We start from the raw sequence: 22,816 nt of genomic DNA, 5'->3' as shown, positions 1-22,816 counted from the left end.
CGGAGACGTGCCCGGTGCTGAGCACTGTGCAGTGAGCAAGGGCTGGAGGGGTCGATGGCCACGGCAGAGCCTCCGCCCCCTGGGGCAGCCCCGGTTTGGGGGACACCCCAGCACGGATGGGGTTTCGGGGGTTCCTGCTTCACCGCCAGCACTCGGGGCTGCAGGCAGGCACCTCGCCCCCAGCTCCAGTGAAGTTGTTGGCGCCTTGATGAGACGAAAAGGAGGCAATTAAAAGCCAAACGAAGCACCTCGGCCATGTGTGTGCTCCGGGGGGGGGCTCCTGGACCCCCATCTGCCTGCACTGACGAGAGGGGACGCGGGGTCGGGACTAAAGGGAAAAGTAGAAGGGCAAGAAAAAGCCACTGTTTCCAACCTTACTTTTTTTTTTTCTCCGCTCTTTTTTTTTTTTTCTCTTTTTCTCCTACAGGGTAAATCTTTTTTCATCTGGACCCTGCTGACACAAGTTTTGCACCAAAATGCTAGCAATTGCCCCTTTCCATCACTGGCTGGGGTGGCAAGCTAATTTTATCTTCCCTGGGCCCCCCCCCCCCATCTCCTGGAGATTGTCCTATTGCAGCCAGGGAGTGCTAGAAAATAGCACATCGCCCACTCATCCAGCCTCCTTCAAGGGAAATATTTATATTATGCCAAAGAGAGGGTTTCCATGGCAGTGATGACTTTAGCACCGTCGCCTTGGAAACCACTTGAGGCCATCTTGAAGGGTTTGAAAATACCCTTCAGAGACAAATAAGGAGCGGGAGCGGAAAGGCCGGCGGGATTAGAGCAGCATTTTGGTCTCCCCCGGCTTGCCCGTCGGCACTTTGCCAACCCTCGCTGCCCCGCTGCCCACCCGCGGGTGGTGCTCTGGGTCCCTGCTCGTGCCGCCCATACGGGATGCTCCGTAGCCCGAGTGTTGCTTTGTGAATGAACCCGGGACAAACGAACGAGGCACTTTGCAAACAGAAATGCTTCAGTGAGCGCTTCCTCCGGCCTCCCGAAGCTGCCAGGGCATTGCTCAGCGAGCACGAGAGCTGCCTCCAGCCCAGGAGGTGGCTTCGGGGACACCCCCTGGGCCCACTGACGCCAGAGTGATGCCAGTGCCCGCCCAGCCTCCAGCACCAGCTGCTTTCGGAGGAACAAACCCCCAGGTCCCGTGTCTTTTCGGCAGCCCCAGAGTCCCCCTTAAATGCAACAAGCCCCGCGTTTCTCCTGAGGAGCTGCCAAAATCTGAACCACCTGCAAGAAGCGGCTGCTGGTGTCAGAGCGCTCACCTGCGGTGGCAAAATCCAGAGAGGCCCCTTCCCTCCTCCGCATCACGCGTCTCCCACGGCTCAGCCCCCACATCCCACGGTTCGGCCGAACTAACGCTATCGGCCGTTTACTCTCCCAGCCCGCAGGAGCTCTGTCACCAGCGGCCAGCCCATCTGGCTCTCAAGGACACCCGGAACATGGCAGGGAAAGCAAAGTTTTCAGAGCAGATGGACGATGAGCTCCACGATGAAGCTGGTGGCAGCAGAGGCGGCCAGCAACGCTGCCTGCTCAAGTTATGGGATCACTTTCTTCTGGTTTTGCTCTCCATTTTGCTGAAAAATATTAGTCCCCATCTTAATTTAGTTTAGGGCAATCCAAAATACATTTTCTCCCAGTTATTCACCAAGCCGGAGCTCTGCTCCCGGCACCCATGCTCAGCTCTGCAGTGCATCTCCAGCGCTGCCGGCTGCCTCCCACCCACCAGCTCCTTCATGCTGCCCCACGCCGGCCCCATGGCCAAAATCAGTCAACCACGGGCAACTCGGCCAGTTTTCCCACAGACAAACAGCCATGCGGTGCTTAGTCCCTTCACGGGATCCCAAGGGTGAGCCCGGCCGCGGCGCTGGTGCAGGGGGAGCTTGTGTCTTCCCATCCCTGCTCCTGCCTGCACCCACCCGAGGTGGGAGAAGGTGCGTTTTGGGGGCACGATAGGGATGGGCGGACAGTGTCAGAGCGCTCTGAGGATTTGCAGCCACGCGTCTGCCCGAAAAACAGTGGGTTTGTTCTGAATCAGCCTGGCCTGAGCGTGCCTTTAAGACGGAGCTTCAAGGGAGGGTGGCTTCAGCCATCACTGCAGAGCAGGGAAGCGGCAGCCAGCGGGCACAGACCACCCTGTGGTACCCACAGGGGCACGGGCGCTGCGTGGCAAGCTGGGCTGTGTGCACCCATGGGAACAGCAGTTTTGCCCTGCTGCTGCCAAGAAGCCCATGTACACGTAGCGATACTCTTATCCCTTTCCCAAGGGATCTGGGGCAAACCCCAAGAGCAGCCCCACGCAGGCAGCATCCTCCTCGCAGTGACAGTCAGAAACTCATTTCTTTTGGGCTGTCTGTGTCGCTGGGCACAAATCAGGCAGTGCGGAGCTCTTTGGCTCCAGCACAGGAAAGCACTCAGCATGTGAAAATCCCCGTTTATATCGATGGAGCTTCTCACATCTCAAACCCCGAACGTGTGGGCTTGCGGCCAGCACGGCTCTTGCTTTGCCCAGGAGGGAGATCCCAGCACCCTGTGTGTCACAAAAATTCACGCCTGGTCCGTATCAGCTGAGGTGAGAGGCTGGGATGCAAAGCATAGAATTACAAGGGTAAATATTTATTCGTGCACATGAGGTGTCCCAGCCAAATCGGGGCACCCGAATGTGGTGTTGCAGGGGGTTCTCACACCCTTCAAGCAGTCGGGTACAACACGACTCCACTAATTGCTAACAGCCCTGCTACCAATTGCTGATCACAGTAAAACTTTGCAAAGCCACTATACTTCTGCAGCATTCCTGCCGCTTGGCTATTGACCCGGGTGTCCCTGGAGTCAGTCTTGAGTCAGTCAGGGTTTCAAAGAAGTATCAAAGGGGCTGGGATGTTGGTGTTACCATGTCTGTCCTGGGTTATCTTTTATCCTTCATGGACAGCTCTAGGCTTCCCAGAAGACAGAGTCCTTCTTACCAGGGCCAGGTTGTCCTTTAGTTTGTTTTATCCTAGAATCACAGAACCATAGAATGGTTTGGGTTGGAAGGGACCTTAAAGATCATCCAGTGCCACCCCCTGCCCTGGGCAGGGACACCTCCCACTAGACCAGGTTGCTCCAAGCCCCGGCCAACCTGGCCTTGAACCCCTCCAGGGATGGGGCAGCCACAGCTTCTCTGGGCAACCTGGGCCAGGGGCTCATCACCCTCACAGTAAAGAACTGCTTCCTCAGATCTCATCTAAATCTCCCCTCCTTCAGTGTAAAACTGTTCCCACTCATCCCGTGGCTCCCCTCCCTGATCCAGAGTCTGTCCCCAGCTCTCCTGGAGCCCCTTTAGGGGCTGGAAGGGGCTGGAAGGTCTCCCCGGAACCTTCTCTTCCCCAGGCTGAACCCCCCCAGCTCTCTGAACCTGTCCATCCAGCAGAGGGGCTCCAACCCTCCCAGCATCTCCGGGGCCTCCTCTGGCCCCGCTCCAACAGGTCCAAGGGTTTTCCTTAAGCATGAACAATACCAGAGCCTCCAGGAAAATTCCACTGCCTTATTACGCCGCGGCGTTATCATGTGAATTAATACCTGAACAGAGTTAACTGCACTTTCACGCTGTGAGGGCTGATGTAGCGGTGAGGGAAGGGGCTCTGGGGACCCTCTGGGGACCCTCGGGGGTGGGCTGGCGCAGGGGTCAGGGTCAGGGTCTCCGTTCGGGGCTGGCACTCCCCAGACCGGCGGGGTTTCCCGGGAAGGCAGGTCCCCCGCAGCCCCCCTCCTCCCGCGGTGGTCTGGCCCCCTCCTGCGGCCGGTCCCGGGGCTGCGCGGGGGGGCGGCGGGCGGTCCGTATCGCCCCCCCGCCCCGGCTCGGGAGCTCACCGGGAAGGGCCAACCGGGCAGGCAGCGCCTCCAGCCCCCGCCCCACCGTTCTCCCTTCCCCTCCCGCCCGTGCTCGGCCCGGCCCCGGGTCCCGACACAGAGGGGCCGCCCCCGGCCCGCCCCCGCGCTCGGCCCTACATAGACGGCGGCGGTGCCCGCCCCGGCCCCGGCCCGCCCGGCTCCGCCATGGCCCCGGCGCTCCGGCTCTGCGCCGCCCTGGCCCTGGCCCTGCTGCCCGCCGCCGCCGCGCTGGACGTGGCGGGAGGTAAGCGCGGCCCCGACGGGGTGGGTGACCCCCCCCCCCTCCCCCGGCACCCTGACACACCCCCGGCGCTCCCTCCCCGTTGGGACCGGGGGCCCGGAGCCCTGAGGTGCGCTCCCCGCCCCCCCCCACCGCCGCCGCGCCGATGGGGATGGGGATGGGGAGCAGGTCCTGGCAGCAAGCGCTCCCAAAAACCAGGGGTTTTGCAGGACGTCCCGTGCGGGAAGCAGGCGTGTCGCCTCTCGGGCCACGCTCCAGGCGTGCACTGGGTGGCCACTGACCAGGGCCCTGTGGCCACTCAGGATGGGGATGGGCAGTGGGAGCCGGGAGGGCAGGTCCCGTCCTTGGTGGGAGCTCCGCAGGGTGTGATCCTGCGCAGGCAGGGCCCTCTGAGCTCTGGAAGATGGGGTGCTGGAAGAAGGGCTTTACTTGTTGCTTTCCCAGCTGCCACGGCAATGTCACCCTGCATTTAGTGATGCTAATGGCTTAGCCAGGTCTCAGGTGGGAGTTGGGTTCCTGCCCTGGGCAGGGGGCACTCGCTGGGCAGCCAGGCTCCCACTGATGGCCCTTCGGAGGAGATCCCCCTCGAGGACAGGGGAGACTGGCTGGGGGCACCTCAGGCTGAGAGCGTCAGACCAAGAAGAAGATGGGTGCAGTCAGATCCGGGTGAGGAGCAGCGGGTGGCCAACTGCTGCTCCTTGCTGGGTGGAGGGTGTAGCATAGCCCCATGGGTGCCATGCCAGGTAGAGAAGCTCTAGCAAAGAGTGGGGACAGCCCCCTTCAGGGGTGTCCCGAGAAGTCTGCCCACTCGTCCAAGCAAGGAACTGTTCTCTGCCTGATGACCAGCCCTCTGATGGCTGCGTGGTGGCTCCAGTTGGGAGGAGAGTGAGGACCAGCATGTGTTTTGCTGTCTTCCTTCCACCCCAAGCCACTCACTTCAATTCTCTTGTAGCCAAGTGGCAAAAGCATTGTCCAGAAGGCTTCTAGCACAGCAAGAGCCACCCTCCCACCCCTGTCCCCGAGGACTGCAGTGCTTCCCGTGCCGTCCTCTGCAAGTGGGCTGGTCCCCTGAGATTGGGCATTTGGACAAAACCCCAATCCTGAAGGGCTGCAAAGTCTTGGAAATGGCCCGTTCCCATACAGCTGTGAGAGGGTGGCTTTGACTTAACAGCTATAAGGGTGAAACCCATGGGTGCCAGAAGAGGGGACACCCTGGGAGGAAGCAGAGTGTCAATAGGAAGCCTGGTCAAAACCTCAGGCTCTCCTTTTGCCTGCCAATGACCTCCTGGGGTGCGAGAGGGCTGTTTCGTGACTCCTTGTAAGCAGAGAGTCTCGCGGCAGCACAGGCGCTGTGATGCTTTTCCGGCCTCAGCTGCAGAAACAGGGAAGATGCAGCTTCCTAGAGTGTTTAAAATCTGCAATCTCGGCCTCTCTGGGCGGTGTGTAAACACCCTTATCTGAGCTGTTAATAAATTGCCCAGTTGTTTGGAGGGCCGTGCAGAGCATGTGACTGTTGACAGTGGGTCACAGCTGAGGGCTCCTGCCAGCTGGAGAGAGAAAATGCAGCTTTGCTGCTTGGGAGTGTGGAAAACAAGCACCTCGGGAACTGATTTTTACTATTTTTTTTTTTTCCTGATTAAGGTGCTGTGAAGCAGTGATCCTTCTTCCACCAGTTACTGAGTAGTCAGGCAAATTGGTTTGTGTTTTGGTGATTTTTTTTATTTTTTTTTTTTTAAGCCATAGTCAAACAGGCTGATGCTTGGACGCTTTAGGCAGGGGTGAGGTTTAACTGGCTGATCCTCAAAGGCTGGCAGATCACCCTTCCTGAGGATCTGGGGAAGCATAGAAGTGAAATGGCAGGCGACTGTCATGTAGGAAGACTTTCCTGCTGCTGGGAGCTGCAGGCAAGCCCAGGAAGGTGACTGGACTGGGCCACCTTCTCCTGTGTTCAGATCTGGTCCATTCCCCCCGCACAGCTGACCTGTCTCCCCTGGGGGTGGTCATCCATGATGGCACTGGTGCCAAGGGAGGGTATGGGTTCCCATGGGGAACGCAGATGCTTGTCCTCCCTTGTGCTCCTCTGCTTTTCCTGGTAGTAACTTCCTTGTCTGGGGCTTGTTTGCTTGAGCTGCTCTGTCGTCTGATGATTGGGACTGCACCGCCTGCCCAGTGCTTGTCCTTGTCCTTGCAGGGTCCCTCCAGAGTGACCCCAGCTGTGTCCCCCAGCTGTCCCACTGCCCGCCGGCCACAGCAGGTGCTCGGGCTTTTAGGGAAATAAGACCCAGGGAAAGGAACTTGCAGCTTTGGGTCAGTGTGGGCAAGGCAGATGACTTCCATTTGCATTTGGGCCTCCCACTGTGACACCGAGTGTGTTTTGAAGCTCCTGCAGCAGCATTACGCTGATCCGATGGGAGTGAACGCCTCCCAGAGCGGGCAAAGCCATGGACAGGAGCAGGCTCTGAGGAGCCTGGAGTTTTAAACCACTGAGAAGCTCTTCAAAGTACTGAGGTGTCTTTTTTTCGTTTCCGTAGAGTGTGGCCAGTATACGAACAAGAGCTGTGAGGAGTGTCTGAAAAATGTCACCGTAAGTAGCAGCAGTAAAACTCCCAACCTCTTGTGATGCCTCAAAAGGTGGCGTGGGCTTTGTGGGCTGTAACGGAGCCATTTCCCTCTTGGACGGGGGGCTGCTCCCCTGCCCTTGTCCTGAGCACGCTGCAAATGGCACCCACCCATGATGGTGAGAGGGCAAGCCCTCCTCGGTGCTCTGGGAAGAGGTTGCCAGAAACTGCTTGGGTTTTGTTGTATGCTTTTTCAAGTGGAGTAATGGAATTGCTGAGCTCCTTCTCATGGATGGGAGACTCTGCCGGGGGGACAGTGGTGAAGGAGCTGAGTGGGCTGGGCTGGCTGGTCAAGCTGCCCCTCCACCAGTGTCTGTGGCGCTGGGTGGGTGCGGGATGCGTATCTGTGTCCTGCCAACCTCCTCCACCGCCTTATCTCCGATATCAGCAAACGTGAACTTGAGTCACATCTCATAACTGACTTCGCCAGAACCAGTTTGACCGAACCCAACCAAACGCTGGCGTTGGGGGTTGGAGCCACCAGGAGAGGAAGGTGCAAAGTTGCTGCAGGTAGTCTGGCTGGGAAGGACCAGGGAGGGCACACACAAACCTCTCCTGCTCATCTGCTCTGTGCTGAGTGGCTTTTCTCAAAGGCTTTCTTATTATCCCCAAAATGCCATGTGTAGTAAATATGAAGAATTCGGTGATTAATACCATCACGCAAGCCAGGAGAAGGGTTCTCGGCATCTTTACTTGCCCTAGAAATCTGCACTCCCTTCACCTGCCTCTCCTGGTGCCGGCAACCCTGATGCAGCCTGTGCTGAGCAAACGCAAGTGTTACTCCCAGGCATCCCATTGCTGCTGGGTGTTACCTGGCTCTCGGGAGCAGGCGGTGGTGGCCCTGTGTTGCCATGGCTAGCAGCACTGCCACACACCAGTAACGCTGTGCTGCTCCTCTGTCCCAGTGCCTGTGGTGTGCCAGCAGCGGGAGGTGCGTGGAGTACCCCGTCCGAAGAGTCCTTCCCCAGGCTGACCTCTGTGAGCTCCGCTCTGCGCGCTGGGGAGTCTGCTGGGGTAAGTGGATTGGGCTCGAGTGACGACTGCCTTCCGTGCGTGCTGCTAAACGGCACCGACTGCCACTCGCGCTAGTGCTAATGGGAGGTTTCCCTTGCCTCCCTTTCTCACTGCTGGTGTAGCAATGACAGGCTGAAGTCTATCGGGGTTCTGCGAACTTCCTGAAGCGTGGGCGAGAAAGCGGAGTGTGAGCAGTTCCCTGCCTTCTGGCAAGAAGGACCCGTGGGGTTTTAGCTACTCTAAATACGTTCCTCCTGCTTTGGTGTGATGGAGGCTTCCGCATGCGGCCAGCGCCTAGGAACAGGAGTCAAAGGCGCTCTGCAGGCAGCTGCCTGCGCAACCCTTCCCGGCGCTCAACGCATGGACACCAGAGGCTGACTCTTCAGCAGGTCTCTCCTCCGCACCCCGTGCGTCGTTCCCTGCACGGCGTCTGGCTCTTCACCTTTAGCAGTGCTGCCGCTGTCCTAGGCGGGCTCTTAAAATTCATGGGGACTCTTGCGACCAGAAATGAGATGACTTCTCTGGAAGCCCACATGGGCTTCTTCTGGTGCTGAGCGTGCTGCAGTCCTGCTCAGCTCTTGTCCACCTGAGAAAATACCCTCTTCCAAAACCAGCCAGGCATAAGCTGTGCTGCAGCTGGCTGCCTGCAACCAGGTCACCTCCGGGAGCTTTTTCTGACTGCCTTTCCTCCTTGGTGCTCTGTTTCCTGGTGGGTTTCTGGAGAGATTAGTGTCTTGGTTAGGCCAAGCATGCTCATGCTCAGACAGGACCCAGCTTTTGGGGGCTGGGGCAACTAGGAAGCAAGATGGGGCTTGATTTCGCTCACCTTCCCCTTGATGGGGAATGTGGAGCTGAATTGTAGTTGCCTGACATCTATTGTGCTTGGGGCTGGGCTCTCTTCTCTACCCACAGGAGAGCTAAAACCACTCCCATACCTTGTGGAGGAAGAATCTCCTCTTTGTGAGCACTACAGTATGCTTTTCTGACACTTGTGTAAGACCTTGAAATACTAGTTTTTATGTGCGTGGCTTCACAAAAGGTTTCATTATAGAAGAACGCATTCCTTAGCTTGTAAAACTCGCTTTAGAGGAGATTAGTCCTGCGGGAGATTAGCTCTAAAATGAGTCTGCATTTTTAGTCTCTGTGTGTGTGTGACTTAAGCCTTCATCATCAGGTGGAGGAGTGCCCGGTGCTCTGTCATGGACCTCTCTCTGTGGGAAGGTGTGATCTGAACCCTGGGCTCACCCTGAAAGCCAAGGTTTCAGAAGCATTAATACAGACGTGTGGCGGTGGAGAAATTCCCATTTGAGCTGATGTGAAGCTCTCATTGAAGCAGGAGCTGGAGGCTTGGAAAGCAACTTCAGTGGTGGAGTCAGCTCAGCCTGGAGCACTCCAATAAGGCTGCTGAGCCCCTGCAGCAAGGGGACAGGCGGGCATCTCCTGAAACACCCTGGAAGGCGCCACATGCGGTGCTTGGGCTTTGTGCTGGGTTCAGGATCCGAGCCGCGTGGAAAAGAGGGATGAGAAGTGCTCTGAGCAGGCGCAGGTGCACTAGGATTTCCACAACCTGGCTGCAGTGTGTGAACTGCTTCCTAAATAAATATTTCCACAGGCAAAATGTCTCAGAACAGTCTGAATCATACTTGGAAGAAACCCCTCTTTGTTTCAAAGGATTTCAGGTGATGTCTAGATATGTCCGTTTTGGCTGGTGTCTCTGCTGCTGTTACCGCAGGAGCTGAGTAGGATGACTGCCTGCCTCCCTGGGGCCGGGGCTGGAGGCTGCTGCTTCACCACCACGTCCCAGCGGGTTTTGCACTGCGCGTGGGCGAGCAGATCCCCCAAGCCCTGGGGACAGATGGCGGTGGGGTGCAGGAAGCAGCCTTCCACCTTCAGCTGCGCTGCTGGCCCCGAGCCGATGAATCCCAATGGATTTTGTCTCACTTTCTCTCACCCAAGGCCTCCAGACACCCCATAAGTGCCTCCAGTCCGCTGTCATCTCATCTTAAGTGACTTCTGAGGCTGGTTCCTGTGGGTAGTAACTCCAGTGCCAGCTGTGGCCTCTCTGTTGGAAGTTGCTCCTCAGCACTCGAGCCTCCAGGTTTTTTCCCTTGATGGGTTACTGTTCAGCTGGATTAGTGATTAAGACAGCTTTGCTCCTGTTTCTGCCAGAGGAGTTTGACCTGAGTGCGTCTGTTCTTGCCTTTCTTCATAGCCAGTAGCTGAGTGCTATAGTTAGCACCTACACATACTCTGTTGGCGCGTACGTGCTGTGCCAACACTTGGTTTACCTATACATAAGGATGTCCATCTTGCTTTCTCAGGCTGATACACATGTCTCCAGCCCGGTGACTGACGCTGCTGGTGGCAGTGGCTGTATGCTTGTAAATACTGTAGCTGCAGGCAGCCGTGTATTTGTGTGCTAAATGTCTTTTGTCAAATCCTTTAGTGAACTTTGAAGCCCTGATCATTGCGATGTCTGTGGTGGGAGGAACGATCCTTATCGCGTTGGGGGTCTGCTGCTGCTGCTGCTGTTGTAAGAAAAAGAGCAAAAAGCAAGTATCGCAGGGTTTCCCTGTTTTCTCGGAGTAGCTCAGATGCAACCACATGCTGTTGCAGAACTGAGTGCCAGGCGCTGCTAACGGGCTCTTCTGTCTGTCAGGCCAGACAAGGATGAGGAGAGAGCGGCCAGGGAGCGGGAGAAGAGGCGGGTGCGGCAGGAGGAGAGGTGAGGTTGCCCCACAGCCCCTGCTCCCCTGTGAGCGAGCCACGCTGCCTCAGGCTGCAGGACAATTTGGCTCCTGCCTGTACTGTCAAACGTGATGCCAGGAGGCACGTGGGGCTTGACACATGCAGTCAGTGGCTGTTTCAACCCTAGCTCAGATGTAAACCTCATGAGCAACGTCTTTCTGGGATGACTCATGGATGCAGCATCACAACAGTGCTGCGTATCCGACTCCCCGAGGGCTGCTGATGCGCGTGGGCTCTGGTGGTCCCCAGTGCCTCTGGGAGGTGGGCGGCGGGGGGCTGAGCAAACCCGGCAGCCTGGAGCTCCCTGGGTTGGGAAGAAGCAAGGAGCTGTAGTTCCTCTTGCTTGGTTTTGTATCGCCAGTCACTGACTCCTGGGTTTTCTGTTTGCTTCTTGCAGGAGAGCAGAGATGAAATCACGGCATGATGAAATACGAAGAAAATACGGTACAGTGCTGATGTGCGCGATTCAGACTAGGTTTTGGATCAAGCAGCCGCAGTAACTGTGTTCCTTGCTATGGTTACAGCTGCAGAGGAGACCTGGCCAGCAGGGAAAACAGTCTCTGCTTTCCCTGTCTCAGTGAATTTCTCTCTTGCCCTCTGGGAGCAAGTGTAGAGATGCTTGAGTCTCTTGAGTGACCCCACACAAGTGTTGCTCCTCTTGGGCAGGGAAGAGGGAGTGTTTAACACTCCCTGGGACCCACGTCCTCCGAACTCACCATGTGGGAAAAACTGCCGGGGCTTGAGTGGAGGGGAGAAGCAGAAGGTGGTAGACACAGCACTGGCCGTAATGCTTCTGCCCTTCAGGCATGGCCCTCAGGCAGCCCTGTGGCTGCTCCAGAACCCTGGGGTGGGGGGCCAGGCGGGAGCCTGGGTGTCCACAGCTGCAGGAGCAGAGAGCAGGCACCAGCCCGACCGCAGAGCCGGTCCTCTGTGCCGGCAGCCATTCCCTGGGAGGTGGCTCCGTCCCCTGGTGCTGGGAGTGCTCCCTCCTGGGGCTGGACTGTCCTTCAGGGGAGTCCCACAGCCCCGGGTGAGGATCTGCCTGAGGGAGCAGCAGCCTGGAAGGAAGAGGGGAGCAGCCAGTCGCTGGGAGCCGATGAGGGGTCTCTTCTGCCTGCCTGTTGGGGCTGCTGGGGGCTCTCCCAGGGTGGCCATGGAGCAGGGAGCAGTCAGACTCAGGCACGTTGACCGTGGTGGTCTCTGTCTTTGGTGGGGCTGTAGGATAAGCTGGAGACCCTTCTGCCTGCAGCTGCTGCCTGCTGCAGGTCCAGGTTGGGCAGGAGATCCAGGGGCGTCTGGCTGGGCTGGCTCCTCTGGGGGAGGAAGAGCAGGCAACGCTGTGCCTGAAGGAGCCCTTGGTGGGGGAAGCACCTGCTTGTGGAGATGGAGGAGCTGTGCTCCAGGACTGTCTTGCCGTGCCAGGGCTCTGTCCTGCTGCAGCCTGACCGCAGAGTTTGCAATCTTGTCCTTTCCGGCTGTTGGGCCAGTGTTGGGCTGGGGGTGGGAAAGCAGCCAACAGAGTGGCACGGGGGCTTGTCACTGGCCCAGGAATCCAGGCAGCCCCATGCCTTGCCTTGCTGTCTTCCAGCCTGGGGATGTAGGAGTAGGGGAGCAAGTCTAAGAACAGTTTTAATTGCTGGCTGGGGCTAAACCATGACAAATTTGGGTCTGGGCTCTCTGCTTCCAAGTCCAGTCCAACAGAAGGAACTTGCAGAAGGAGTGCTCTGGAAGAGCCGTTGTGCTGCTTTATCTGGGAGAGGAGCTTGCCATCAGGTCAAGCTTCTTAATGGATCTCTCCTCTTGTGCGGAGGAAGAGAGTGAAATAGCGCTGATGGCATGCACAGCTCGAATAAGAGCACGTCTTTCGGAAGGACTGCGGGACAGGAGACTGGATGAAGCACAAATGGCAGAGTTGTTGCCAAGAACTAGGTTTCTGGCTGGCTGTGGCTGGCATGGCTGCTGTCTGAACTGCTGTCTCTTCTCCTCTAGGCCTGTTCAAGGAAGAGAACCCTTATGCAAAATTTGAGAATTAGCATCTCTGAACTTGCCCACCCTGGTGAACAGTGCCTTCCTGCAGAGCCGCAGGACTCCACACTCCCCCTGCCACGAGGAGACCACCGTGGTGCCACTTCCCACTTCAGCTGCCACAGAAGCCTTGGTGACACCACTGTCCCCACTCCCAGATGCTGGGTTTGGTCCAGAGCTTTGCTCTTGCTCTGCTGGTGCAAGAAAACGTGGTGGCAATACCAGAGGATGACACATTTCTTCTCACTCACCCCTGGGGTGGTAATGGAGTCCAAAGCAATGCAAATAACAGCCCTTGTCCCTGGCCAAGGGCAAACCCAACTTTACGCATCTTTCTTGCTCCTGCCTCACCAAATGCCCTTCACGCACACAGACACAGGCTCTTTTGTCACTCCCCTTTTCTTTTTCTTTTTCTTTTTTTTTTTCTTTTAGTATAGGCAAAAGCCAACAAGATTTTCTTGATGTGTCGGTCAGCAGGAGGCCTTGGCTGTTACTCCAGATGCCTGTACTTCTCCCAGCACATTAGCATTCCTTTCAAAAAGCACAAGTTTCCGGTTATTTCGGGCCTCCAGGAGGAAGGTCCCACATGCACGTTCTCACTTGCAACTAATCTGGGGAAATGCCCCAACTCTCCTACCTCTCTGTGCCTTTCTAGAAGGGTGGTCTCCTGGGCTTGATGGCCATGGCCGATAGCAATACTGTAGAATTCAGATGCATTTACAATATGTTGACTACATATTAAACTGATTTGATTACTATCCTAGTCTGAAAGAGTTTAATTCTGCTTCCACACCAGGTGCAGGTTGGCAGCGATGGCCGATGGAGTTGACACCGTTATGTGGCCCTGATGGGGCCGCTGAGGGAGGCAGAAGCAAGGCTGCCTTGAACTCTTGCTGGGCTTGAAAGGAAGAGTCTGTTCGTGGAGATGGGTAAATGGCTTTAAGCTAAAAGAGGGGAGATCTAGACTGGATATATGGAAGAAATTTTTTACGCTGAGGGTGGTAAAACACTTGCCCAGGTTACCCAGAGATATGGTTGATGTCCCGTCCCTGGAAACATCCTGGGTCAGGCTGGGTGGGGCTCTGAGCAACGTGATCCAGTTGAAGAAGTCCCTGCTCGTGGCAGGGGGGTTGGACTAGGTGATCTTTAAAGATCCCTTCCCACCCAAACCATTCTATGTTCAGGTGTTAGGAAAAGCTGGATGTTGGGAGTAATGCTGCTCTCTAGGAAAGGAGCTGTGTCTCTGCAAGAGCTGGCCTGTGTCCTCTAGCACCCCTGAGAGCCCTTGTCTAAGTAGGGTGGCCGGGGGGGCTCCTGGCAGCATTGGGCACCAAATAAACTCTGTGCTGTGCTACCTGGGTAAGGGACCCAGGGGTGGGGAAAGGAGGACGGGACCTGACTGCTCTTACGTGGTCCTATACTTGACCAAAATTGGTTTTGCAGTATGAAGAAGACTTGCATGCAAGCAATACGCCTCCCTTGATAGGTTTGTCTAAGAAAAGCTGACTATTGTCTTCTGCCAGGTGGGGTGACTCGCTCCAGGCCGCAGATGGGAGCATTTCTGTAGGTTTGTATGAAGTGCTCTGTTTGCATTGCCAGGCTTATGGCCCTCGGATGCAAACTGCTTGAGCTGAGCTTCTGAAGCTAAACCAACTGTGAAACCTTACTGCTGCTGGCTGAGCTGTGCGCTGGCTGCTAGAATCTGGCTGGTTTTTGCCAGGATGGCCAGAGATGCAAGACTTGCAGGTGAATTTTAATCTGGGCCCTCTCTGGCCGCTGCCAGAAGATACTCTGCTTCAGGTGGTAGGAACAAAGTGAACTGCTGAATAAGCACCTGGTCTGTAACCTGGGCTCCTGATAGTGTGAACTAGGCTGCAGTGACAAGCTCTCGTGGGTGCTCTCCCATCTTCTGTCCTAGTCCGTTGGGCTGGCTGGAGAGGGGCTGCATCCCTTGTGCTGCTGGTCAAGAGCAGTGGGAAGTGGTGACAGCATCTTATTTGGTTCCGCCTCCCCTTGCGGGGCTGGGAGATGATGCTTTAAAGAAATCCTCGATGCCCTGCGTTTGGTTTGGAGCTCCGTGCGCAAACTGCCCTGTGCACATGGAAAACAAAGCATGGTGCCCTGCAAGGTGAAGTGAAAATGCCGATAAAGACCATGGTTGTGCCCTGTGCTTTACTGGGTACAGTGACCTGGAGGGGCTGTGGTCCCCCTGCCAGACAAAGATGGGGGGGACACTATGGGAGCTTTGTTTAAGAACAAGCAATGTATGGGGGCAGCTGGTGCTAAACTGCAAAGTCGTTAGAGCTGGCTTTACCCCTCGCAGGCTGCGATAGGCTCCGGGTCCCATCCAGCCCTGGGGACTGGGACCAGTATAATCCCTTTGAGCTACCTGAGCGCTTCCACTGGCCCCACAATCAGCACTAAGGAGTGGTGCCTCAAAAACCAGCAGGGATGGGGGACCCCTGCAAGCAGGGGACCCCTGCAAGCAGGGTCCCCTTGTTGGGACCCAACTCGTTCCAGGCTCTGAGCTCCTCTGCTGAACCAGGGCAACAGAGGGACCTGCTCCACTTGGGGAACCAGGTCCCTGCCTGGATGGAGCATAACTGTGCCCTGGGGACAAGCAGAGGGCACGGCGTGCTGCCAGGGCAGCAGCAGTTACCGCTGGGCAGAAACGCTGTGTCCTCTGCTCGCATCCTGGGCTCCAGCATCCCCGGTCCCAGGGCTGCCTTCCATAGCCTGTGATGGAGCTCCTGCTAATTTTTCTAATTAATCCTGCCAAGGTTGCTGTGGGCAGGTACTGTGTGGCTGATGCACTGCAAAGCTGGCGATCCCTTTGGCTTGGTTGGCCCACGGCAGGGAGGTGAAGCTGGCTCCTTCGGTGGCTGAGATGCCTGCCCAGGTGCGGGAAGAAGTACATCCACACTGTAATCAAGAGCTGAGCCTGGCATCTAAAAAGATCCTTCATGAGGATTAATTAGTCATTTGCGAGGCTGCTGTGCTGTGAAGGCTGCCCTGCTCAGGACGGGGGAGCAGATGGCGATGGGGACGGCACGGCTGAGGGGTGCGACAGTGTGCCCCACCGCCCGCGGGGTGCACGGCCGAGGACGACGGGCACTCGGAGGATGGATGAGGGCACTTGGAAAGAAGGGTGTAAGAGGGAGTCTGGCTTTGAGCCACAGGACGGTTGCACATATAAGGGTGTCGTAACTGTGGGACAGCCCTGCACGAAAAGGCCAGACAAAGCTGGCGCTGGGCTGATTCCCCGGGCAGGGCTCGGCCACTCTGCCCGGCAATAGGAAAGGTGGGACAAAGAGCTGATGCCCTGAGGAAGGTGAAATCCCTGGGTAAAGGCTGAGCTGTGAGCAGGGGCTCCCCGCCTGAAGGTGGAGGATGACTGTGCTAGGGTGGCCTGCCACTCCTGTGGCCGTGGTGGCAGCAGCAGCAGGGCCCCAGAAGTCCCCAGCGCCGGAGATTCTCTGCTGAGTGTGGGGAGCGCAGCCCGCCCGTGCCCTGCCAGTGAGTCCAGAGCCTGTCCGAGCAGCGGGACAGTGACGGACGCAGCCAGCTCTGCTACCCACCAGAGACCACCGAAGACCCATCATGGCTGCGGAGGGCCCGGGAGGAAGAGCCAGGCTCAGGGGATCGCGTGCGCTGCCTCCCCTGGTTCCACTTCTCAGCAGGGAAGCCGGGCTCCCGGGGTCCCTCTGAAATAAAAACACTGGGGATGCTGAGAGGGGCCGCGTCTGGTTCCCTCCCTGGCGGTTTGCTCAGTGCTGCAAAACTGGGGGAGTGGGAGGGATATGGCCCTGAAACTGGGGGAGAGGGAGGGATGTGGCTGTGGGAACCTGGGGAGAGGGTGGGGTATGGCTCAAGAACTGGTAGAGAGGGAGGAATGTGGATGTTGGAACTGGAGGAGAGGGGCCATTACTGGTTTCTTCCCTCCCTGTCCCTGCGGGGATGCACTCCAGGAAGGGAAAGGGAAAGGCAGAGTCCCCTGGGACTCTTCCAAGCAGATCCCCGAGGGGGCCAGTGTCTGCTCTCCTGAAGCCCAGGGCGAGGGAAGAGGCTGAGACCAGAGACCCTCCTCTCCTCTCCCAGTCCCACACACCCTCATACTGCAGATGGCTGCTATCCCATGGGGAGGCTCTCCAGGCTGGGGGGAAGCAGCCCTGGCACAGCCACCTGCCAAAGAGCAGCTACGTGAGCCGCCCACGGGAGAAGCGGCCCCAGCCAGGGTGTGCCTCGTTATTTCATAGAATCACAGAATCGTAGAATTGTCTAGGTTGGAAGGGACTTTTAAGATCATCAAGTCCAAACACTGCACAAACCACTACTAAACCATGTTCCTCAGCATCATGTCTACGCAGTGTTTACATGCCTCCAGGGATGGCGATTCCACCACTTCCCTGCTGTCCTGGTTTGAGGGAAAACAGAACCAATTTTCTGTTCAGTAATTTGCAGGGTACTGCAGCCAAGCCTCTTGTAACTAACTGAACTCTCTGAAATTAACAACATATTGTCCAGACACTGTTCGCTCCCAGAGAGATAAGAGCTATGATTATAGTGAATGCCAAGGGATGGTTTGCACAGAGGCTCTTGCTTATCCTTATTGCTATAACAACCAAGGCCAGCTAACTCTGTTATTTGCCCCGTTGGAGGGTCGGAAGAGCGGAGAGTGGTGGCACCTGCAGGGAGGAGCGGACAGGACAGGGGACCCAAAACTGACCAGTGGGATATTCCATCCCCTGGGCATCGTGTTCAGTATAAAAGCTGAGGGATCAAAGGGTCAGCTCTTCCTTCAACGGCCGGCATCCGAGGAGGACTCTGTCATTTGTTTCAGTGGCCAGCCTGGCCGAAACCACACCTGGGCAGCCTGTTCCAGTGTTTGACAACCCTTTCAGTAAAGAAATTTTTCCTAATACCCATCCTAAACCTCCCCTGGCGCAACTTGAAGCCGTTTCCTCCCCTCCTATTGCCTGTTCCTTGGGAGAAGAGACCGACCCCCCCTGGCTACCCCCTCCTTTCAGGGAGTCGTAGAGAGGGAGAAGGTCTCCCCTCAGCCGCCTCTTCTCCAGGCTGAACACCCCCAGCTCCCTCAGATGCTCCTCACAAGACTTGTGCTCCAGACCCCTCACCAGCTCCGTTGCCCTTCTCTGGACACGCTCCAGCACCTCAATGTCTTTCTTGTGGTGAGGGGCCCAAAACTGGACACGGTATTTGAGATGCAGCCTCACCAGTGCCAAATACAGGGGGACAATCACTGCCCCGGTCCTGCTGGCCACACTATTGCTGATACAGGCCAGGATGCTGTCGGTCTTCTTGGCCACCTGGGCACACTGCTGGCTCATATTCAGCCGACTGCCGACCAACACCCCCAGCTCCGTTTCTGCCGGGCAGAAAGAGCCACTACTTCGGGAGTCTCTTCTCCAGGGAGGCCCGGACGGCCCCCGCTCCCCCCCAGCGCCGCCATCCCACTGCCCTCCCGGCCGCCCCCCCCCACCGGCCGCTCCCCCCCCACCGGCCGCTCTAGGCGCAGCGGCACACAGCGCCCCCCTGCGGCTGGGCGGGGCCAGGGTTGGCCCGCCCCCTTGGCTCCGCCCCATGACCCCGCCCCTTGCTCCCGCCCCGTGACGCACTTTCCCCAGCTGCCGAGGGCGGGGCCCCCAGTTGCACGTGACTGGGCCGGGGCCGGCCAATGGGCGCGCGGGGCGGCTGGCGCGGCAGGCTGGGGGCGGGGCCGAGGCGCGCGCTCTCGCGGGCGGCAGGCGGCGGCGGGAGCCGAGCGCGCGGGCCGCTCCCTCAGCGCGCGGGCGCGCGCGCCCTCCCCTCCCCGCCGCCATGTCGGAGGAGAAGCCCAAGGTGAGGTGAGGGGCCGCGGGGCCGGGGCCGGCGGGACCCTGGGCGGTGGCGGGGCCCGGGGCGGCACGGGGGGGGAGCAGGGAGAGAGAGGCCTCTCCGCCGGGCCTTGGGGCAGGGCTGCCGGTGGGGCCCCGCCCCGCCCGGCGGCGTGCGGCGGCCAAGATGGCGGGGTGGGCCGGGCCGGGGCGGTGGGAAGAGCAGGAGGGGGAGGCTCCGCGGAGACCCGAACTGGGTTCTGAACCCGCTTCTGCCCCTCCTCTCCCCCGCGCCGTATTTCATCCAGGAAGGCGTGAAAACGGAGAACGACCACATCAACCTGAAAGTGGCGGGGCAGGACGGCTCGGTGGTGCAGTTCAAGATCAAGCGGCACACCCCGCTCAGCAAGCTGATGAAGGCCTACTGCGAGCGGCAGGTAGGGCCGCCGCCGGAAAGGGCCCTCGGGGTGGCGGGGGCTCCCCTGCGGCTCCCCCCGGGACGCTGGGAACACCGGTGGGCGGCTGTGGCCGGGCGGGCAGCAGAGCCGGGGCTCCGGGCACTGTCAGTTCTGAGGTCCCTTCAGTTGGTGGACGCTGCCTCATCGTCCTCAGGGAGCTCTCAAAATGTCCCTCCACAGCGTTACCGAAATTTCTTCAGTTCTGAGGCCAGTTTACTCTGAATTTTTAGCCTAGTAACCCTCACTTCTGTCATCTTAGAACTTCAGCAGCTTTATACAGTGCATGTTTCCTGTTTGGAAGATGGCACGGAGCAAATTCTCCTATGCTGCAGCTTCCACCGTGGGGGTTTTTTCTCCTCCCTTCACCTGTCTCTCCCGTTGCCCACCGTGCAGTTTGTCCTGCTGCACTCTGCAGGTGGTGGCTGGCTGTGCTGTGTCGGTGGCTGTGCCTCGCTGTCACCCTGAGCTGAACAGGAGAGGGCTTTCTCCCCACGGCCCAGGTCCTGAGCCCGTAGCCCCCTGTGAGGTGGTGCAGAGCAGAGGCTGGGGATGCGAATGGCTTTTGGTGCTGGCATTTCCCCTTGTCTGTTACTCGTGGGCTCCTTTCTTTGCTTACCTGAACCTTATGTTCTGCCCTGTCCCGCGCTTGTTCTCAACACGTCTCAGGTTGAGAAGGAGAACTGAATACGTGGGATCTTCGGAAGGGTGTGGGGAGTTTTGGGGGGGTGTGTGGCTCTGTGTATGACTGGAGGTGTGAATCACATGGGGATTTTGAAGGATTTTAGAGGGCAAAGCAAAGACTTAGATCCCTGAGGCAGGAAGTAAAGACTGTCTCATGTGATTAAACGCTGTCAGAACAGGATTCAATCGTGAATTCAACTCCAGTTTTAAGGGCAATATTAACTTCTTAACATTAGACGCTAGCATTTTTCTAATAAACCTTGCAAGTAAAAATGTGCCTCAAGTTCTGCAAGTTCTTTTTTCCTCAGACAGTCGTCTTCATGGTTCCTTTTCTCATCAGAAGATAAAGAACTAGAACTGGGAGCAGATACCTGGCAGGAGTGAAAACTTGCCTTAACTGTCGATAGTCAGTGCTGATAGCTAGTTACACAAAAAATTTTTTTTTTCAGCTTTTTTTAAAATGTTTTGCTTTGAATCAACTTAATGTACTGTTACTTCTCTGTCTGCATGAGAAACAATTGCTGCTCCTTCCTGACATGTCCTCTGAGGCTTTATAGAATGGTGTATCGATGGATCTCTTCTTAAATTACCTTTGTAAATTAACTTTTGATACTTGTGCCTTGCAAAGTAGGATCAGAACCAGGTGCCAAAATCGCACCTGTGTGTCCATATAGAGTCCTTGCTGTGCCAGCAGCGCAGCAGGATGTCGCTCAAATGTCACTTCCTCAATTGATATAGCAAGCTAGGTGCAGTGAGTTTCCTGTCCAGTTAGTTTGTTAATATTTGTTCTGACAGTAAATCCATTAGTGTTTTGTTTGGCTTCAAAAATGAAAGCGTGGTTTCTCATATTAATTACTTTTTAAACTTGCAGGGCTTGTCGATGAGGCAGATTAGATTCAGATTTGATGGACAACCAATTAATGAAGCAGACACACCTGCACAGGTATGAAAAATACTTTTCCTGCAAATTGCTGTACAGAAATTTTGATGTCAGCATGCAGATCAAAGGGGTTTAAAATCAAAATGATTCTGAAATAGTTGCTGTAAGTTTAGCATGGGGTGGGATTATTTTTTTTTATTCCTTGAATGAAGGAAAATGGGTAGGTGCTGAACAAGCCAGGGCTGGAGTGCTGGTGTGGAAGGGGATACCTGGCAAGTGCTCGTGTTTTCGGCTCTGTCCTACTCCTGCCTCAGCCTGTTCAGGGCCAGCGCTGAAGCCGTAGCTGCCATGGGCGCTGGCGGTGCTGAGAACACGGGGAATTTCTTGGGCTGGCAAGGCCTGAGGCAGGGAAGGGAGGAGATGCTTGACTGGGGAGTTTTGTAGAAGATGCTAAAATGCTGCGTTTGGTCTGAGTGACAGGCATGCCTCTGAAACCATTTTGGGTTTTTTTGCCTCTGAAACCCATTTCAGTGCTGGTGATAGTCCGATCGGAGAGATGACGGAGTGCTTGCTGTGGAGTGATTGATGGAAAGTGTTAAATAATTAAAATTGCACCTCAAGTGCACTATTATTGGTACCGGTTAGGAGTAGAGAGCTAAGTGTAATGCTGAGACTGTGTATTTCAAATCTTGTATTTTCTGTATCTATTACTCTAACAGCTGGAGATGGAAGATGAAGACACTATCGATGTGTTCCAACAGCAGACGGGTGGAGCGTGCTAAGACGTGCCGTCCTTTTGAGAAGAGGAGTTTAAGGATCCTCATCACACCTCACTTTCTCATCTGTCCTTGGATTTGCTATTAAATAGTAAACAAATGAACATGCCAATCACATGGGATTCTTCTAAACTTTAGAGGACATTTACCAAAATTGCTTGTTGTCTTTGACGTACTGCGTGTGCAAGTCAAAACAGTATCTGCAGGGATTAATCTATATCTTAAATTGGGCCAATTTGATTTAAGTTCAGATTAAGTAATATGCATTGTCTCTCTGCTGTTGTATTTTTTCCCTTTTTTTTCTTTTTTTTTTCTTTTTTTTTTTTTTTCCTCTAAACCTGTGGCCTAAATATTCATCCATGTGTTAGGACATGGAGTGTTCATTGCTGGCTCTTGTCGGTCTTGCCCCTCTGTTTAATTCTAATCATGTAAATAATTCAATATATTTTCATGCCAATCGTGAGCATAAAAGTTTCCTTTTAAGATATGCCTACGGGAAGGAAAAGAGATGCGGATTTGAAGTTTTTAGCGTGTGTTGCAAACACAGTTACTTCAGAAGCGTTTAGCCTATGACACAAGGCTGGTACATGCAGATACAATGCTTAGTATAGCGTCGGAGTTTAAAATATTGCAGATTTACATGTGCTTTGTCATACTATGATGAAGTCGTCTGAAATATACTTTTTTAATGCAGAAATTAGATTTGTCCTGAGTTATTGTCAGAATCGGAGTTAGCGGAGCGGCTGGTCCAACACCTCATGCTCGTGATAGAGCAGCAGTGGTGGGTTTTTGTTGTGCAAGTTTATAAAAAGAGCAGCCCGTCCCTGCGACCTCAGCAGCGTTTGCGCAAGCGATGGGCAAACCCTGTCACTGCTCTCCTCTCCCTTTAGCATGTCTCTCTCTCTCTCAGTTGGTACTAGAAGCGTGCGGCCTCAGGTTTCTTTTTAATACTTGGTTTTGGTAGATAAACTTCATCTATAAATGAGGATTAAAAAAAAAGAAAAAAGAAAAAAAAAAAAAGGCGTTCTAATGTCCCCGAGCTGTATGTGCAGAAGAGCTGTCAAGACCCTGAGGAGCAAGGAGGTGTATGCGTGTTCAAAAAATAATAACCTGCTCTACCGCCTCCCCAGAATTTTCAGGATCTTAAAGGCATTTGTGTGGTGGGTGAGCTTCACACGCGGTGTGTTTCTGTGGGGACGCAGCGAGAGCTCTGCAGGCCCTGGAGTCTGTTCCAGGAGTGGTTTTGCTGAGGCCACCCTCTTGTCCCAGCTGCTGCACCCTGGGCTCCCTTTGGCCACCTTGGATCGCCTCCTGCTTGCTGGAAATCTTCCCGGAAAGGCCCTTATTTTCTTTTTTCATTTCCTTGCCCATGGGCTGGGGTGGGAGGTCCGACATCTCTCATATAGTCACTGATTTGTACATTTCATTTATTTGTTGTCCTTTCCTGTTGTATACAGTAAATCTAGTTTGGTACCTGGTCTCCTGCTTGCCCCTTCCTCCACCTGTGCTCCCCTTGCCTTAGCCCCTGCTCCCTTGCCCGGTGGGGAGCTGGATGCCACAGCTGCTCTTCCGCTGTCCCCCTCGGGGACTCCCGAGGTAGCAGAAGTACCTGCTGCCATATAAATCCCGGGGAACGTCCTGCATCCCTCATTCGCAGCTAATTTT

At 55.9% G+C, this 22,816-nt stretch overlaps 2 protein-coding genes across 3 annotated transcripts; both read left to right on the top strand.

The window, feature by feature from the left end:
* The first annotated feature begins 3,800 nt into the window (after positions 1-3,800).
* On the top strand, positions 3,801-13,280 carry PTTG1IP (PTTG1 interacting protein). Its single transcript, XM_074592462.1, has 7 exons — positions 3,801-4,120; positions 6,649-6,701; positions 7,641-7,749; positions 10,196-10,301; positions 10,409-10,474; positions 10,895-10,941; positions 12,487-13,280. Exons 1-7 carry the CDS (start codon positions 4,042-4,044, stop codon positions 12,528-12,530), a joined length of 504 nt encoding a protein of 167 aa, XP_074448563.1. The 5' UTR covers positions 3,801-4,041; the 3' UTR covers positions 12,531-13,280.
* Positions 13,281-18,227: 4,947 nt separating this feature from the next.
* Positions 18,228-22,624, top strand: SUMO3 (small ubiquitin like modifier 3). Of its 2 annotated transcripts, none has more exons than XM_074592072.1 (4): positions 18,228-18,381; positions 18,665-19,021; positions 20,367-20,438; positions 21,095-22,624. In XM_074592072.1, exons 1-4 carry the CDS (start codon positions 18,361-18,363, stop codon positions 21,155-21,157), a joined length of 513 nt encoding a protein of 170 aa, XP_074448173.1. In that variant the 5' UTR covers positions 18,228-18,360; the 3' UTR covers positions 21,158-22,624. The 2 variants fall into 2 exon arrangements, with proteins under 2 accessions (XP_074448173.1, XP_074448174.1); XM_074592073.1 differs by having other exon boundaries at positions 18,229-18,381; positions 18,665-18,793.
* The last annotated feature ends 192 nt before the right edge of the window (positions 22,625-22,816 follow it).

Source organism: Larus michahellis, chromosome 6 (assembly GCF_964199755.1).
Source record: "Larus michahellis chromosome 6, bLarMic1.1, whole genome shotgun sequence".
Classification (NCBI taxonomy): domain Eukaryota; kingdom Metazoa; phylum Chordata; class Aves; order Charadriiformes; family Laridae; genus Larus; species Larus michahellis.
Note: the sequence above shows the minus strand (reverse complement) of the source record. Positions and strands in the feature narration are given on the sequence as shown.

What these genes read in the sequence shown, in the direction of transcription:
- PTTG1IP (XM_074592462.1), top strand. Translation starts at nt 4,042, where the DNA reads ATGGCCCCGGCGCTCCGGCTCTGCGCCGCCCTGGCCCTGGCCCTGCTG. An exon ending in AGTGTCTGAAAAATGTCACC is followed by an intron (nt 6,702 to 7,640) that starts GTAAGTAGCAGC and finishes CCTCTGTCCCAG; the next exon opens with TGCCTGTGGTGTGCCAGCAG. An exon ending in GCGCTGGGGAGTCTGCTGGG is followed by an intron (nt 7,750 to 10,195) that starts GTAAGTGGATTG and finishes CAAATCCTTTAG; the next exon opens with TGAACTTTGAAGCCCTGATC.
- SUMO3 (XM_074592072.1), top strand. Translation starts at nt 18,361, where the DNA reads ATGTCGGAGGAGAAGCCCAAG. An exon ending in GAAATTTCTTCAGTTCTGAG is followed by an intron (nt 19,022 to 20,366) that starts GCCAGTTTACTC and finishes TTAAACTTGCAG; the next exon opens with GGCTTGTCGATGAGGCAGAT. An exon ending in AAGCAGACACACCTGCACAG is followed by an intron (nt 20,439 to 21,094) that starts GTATGAAAAATA and finishes TTACTCTAACAG; the next exon opens with CTGGAGATGGAAGATGAAGA.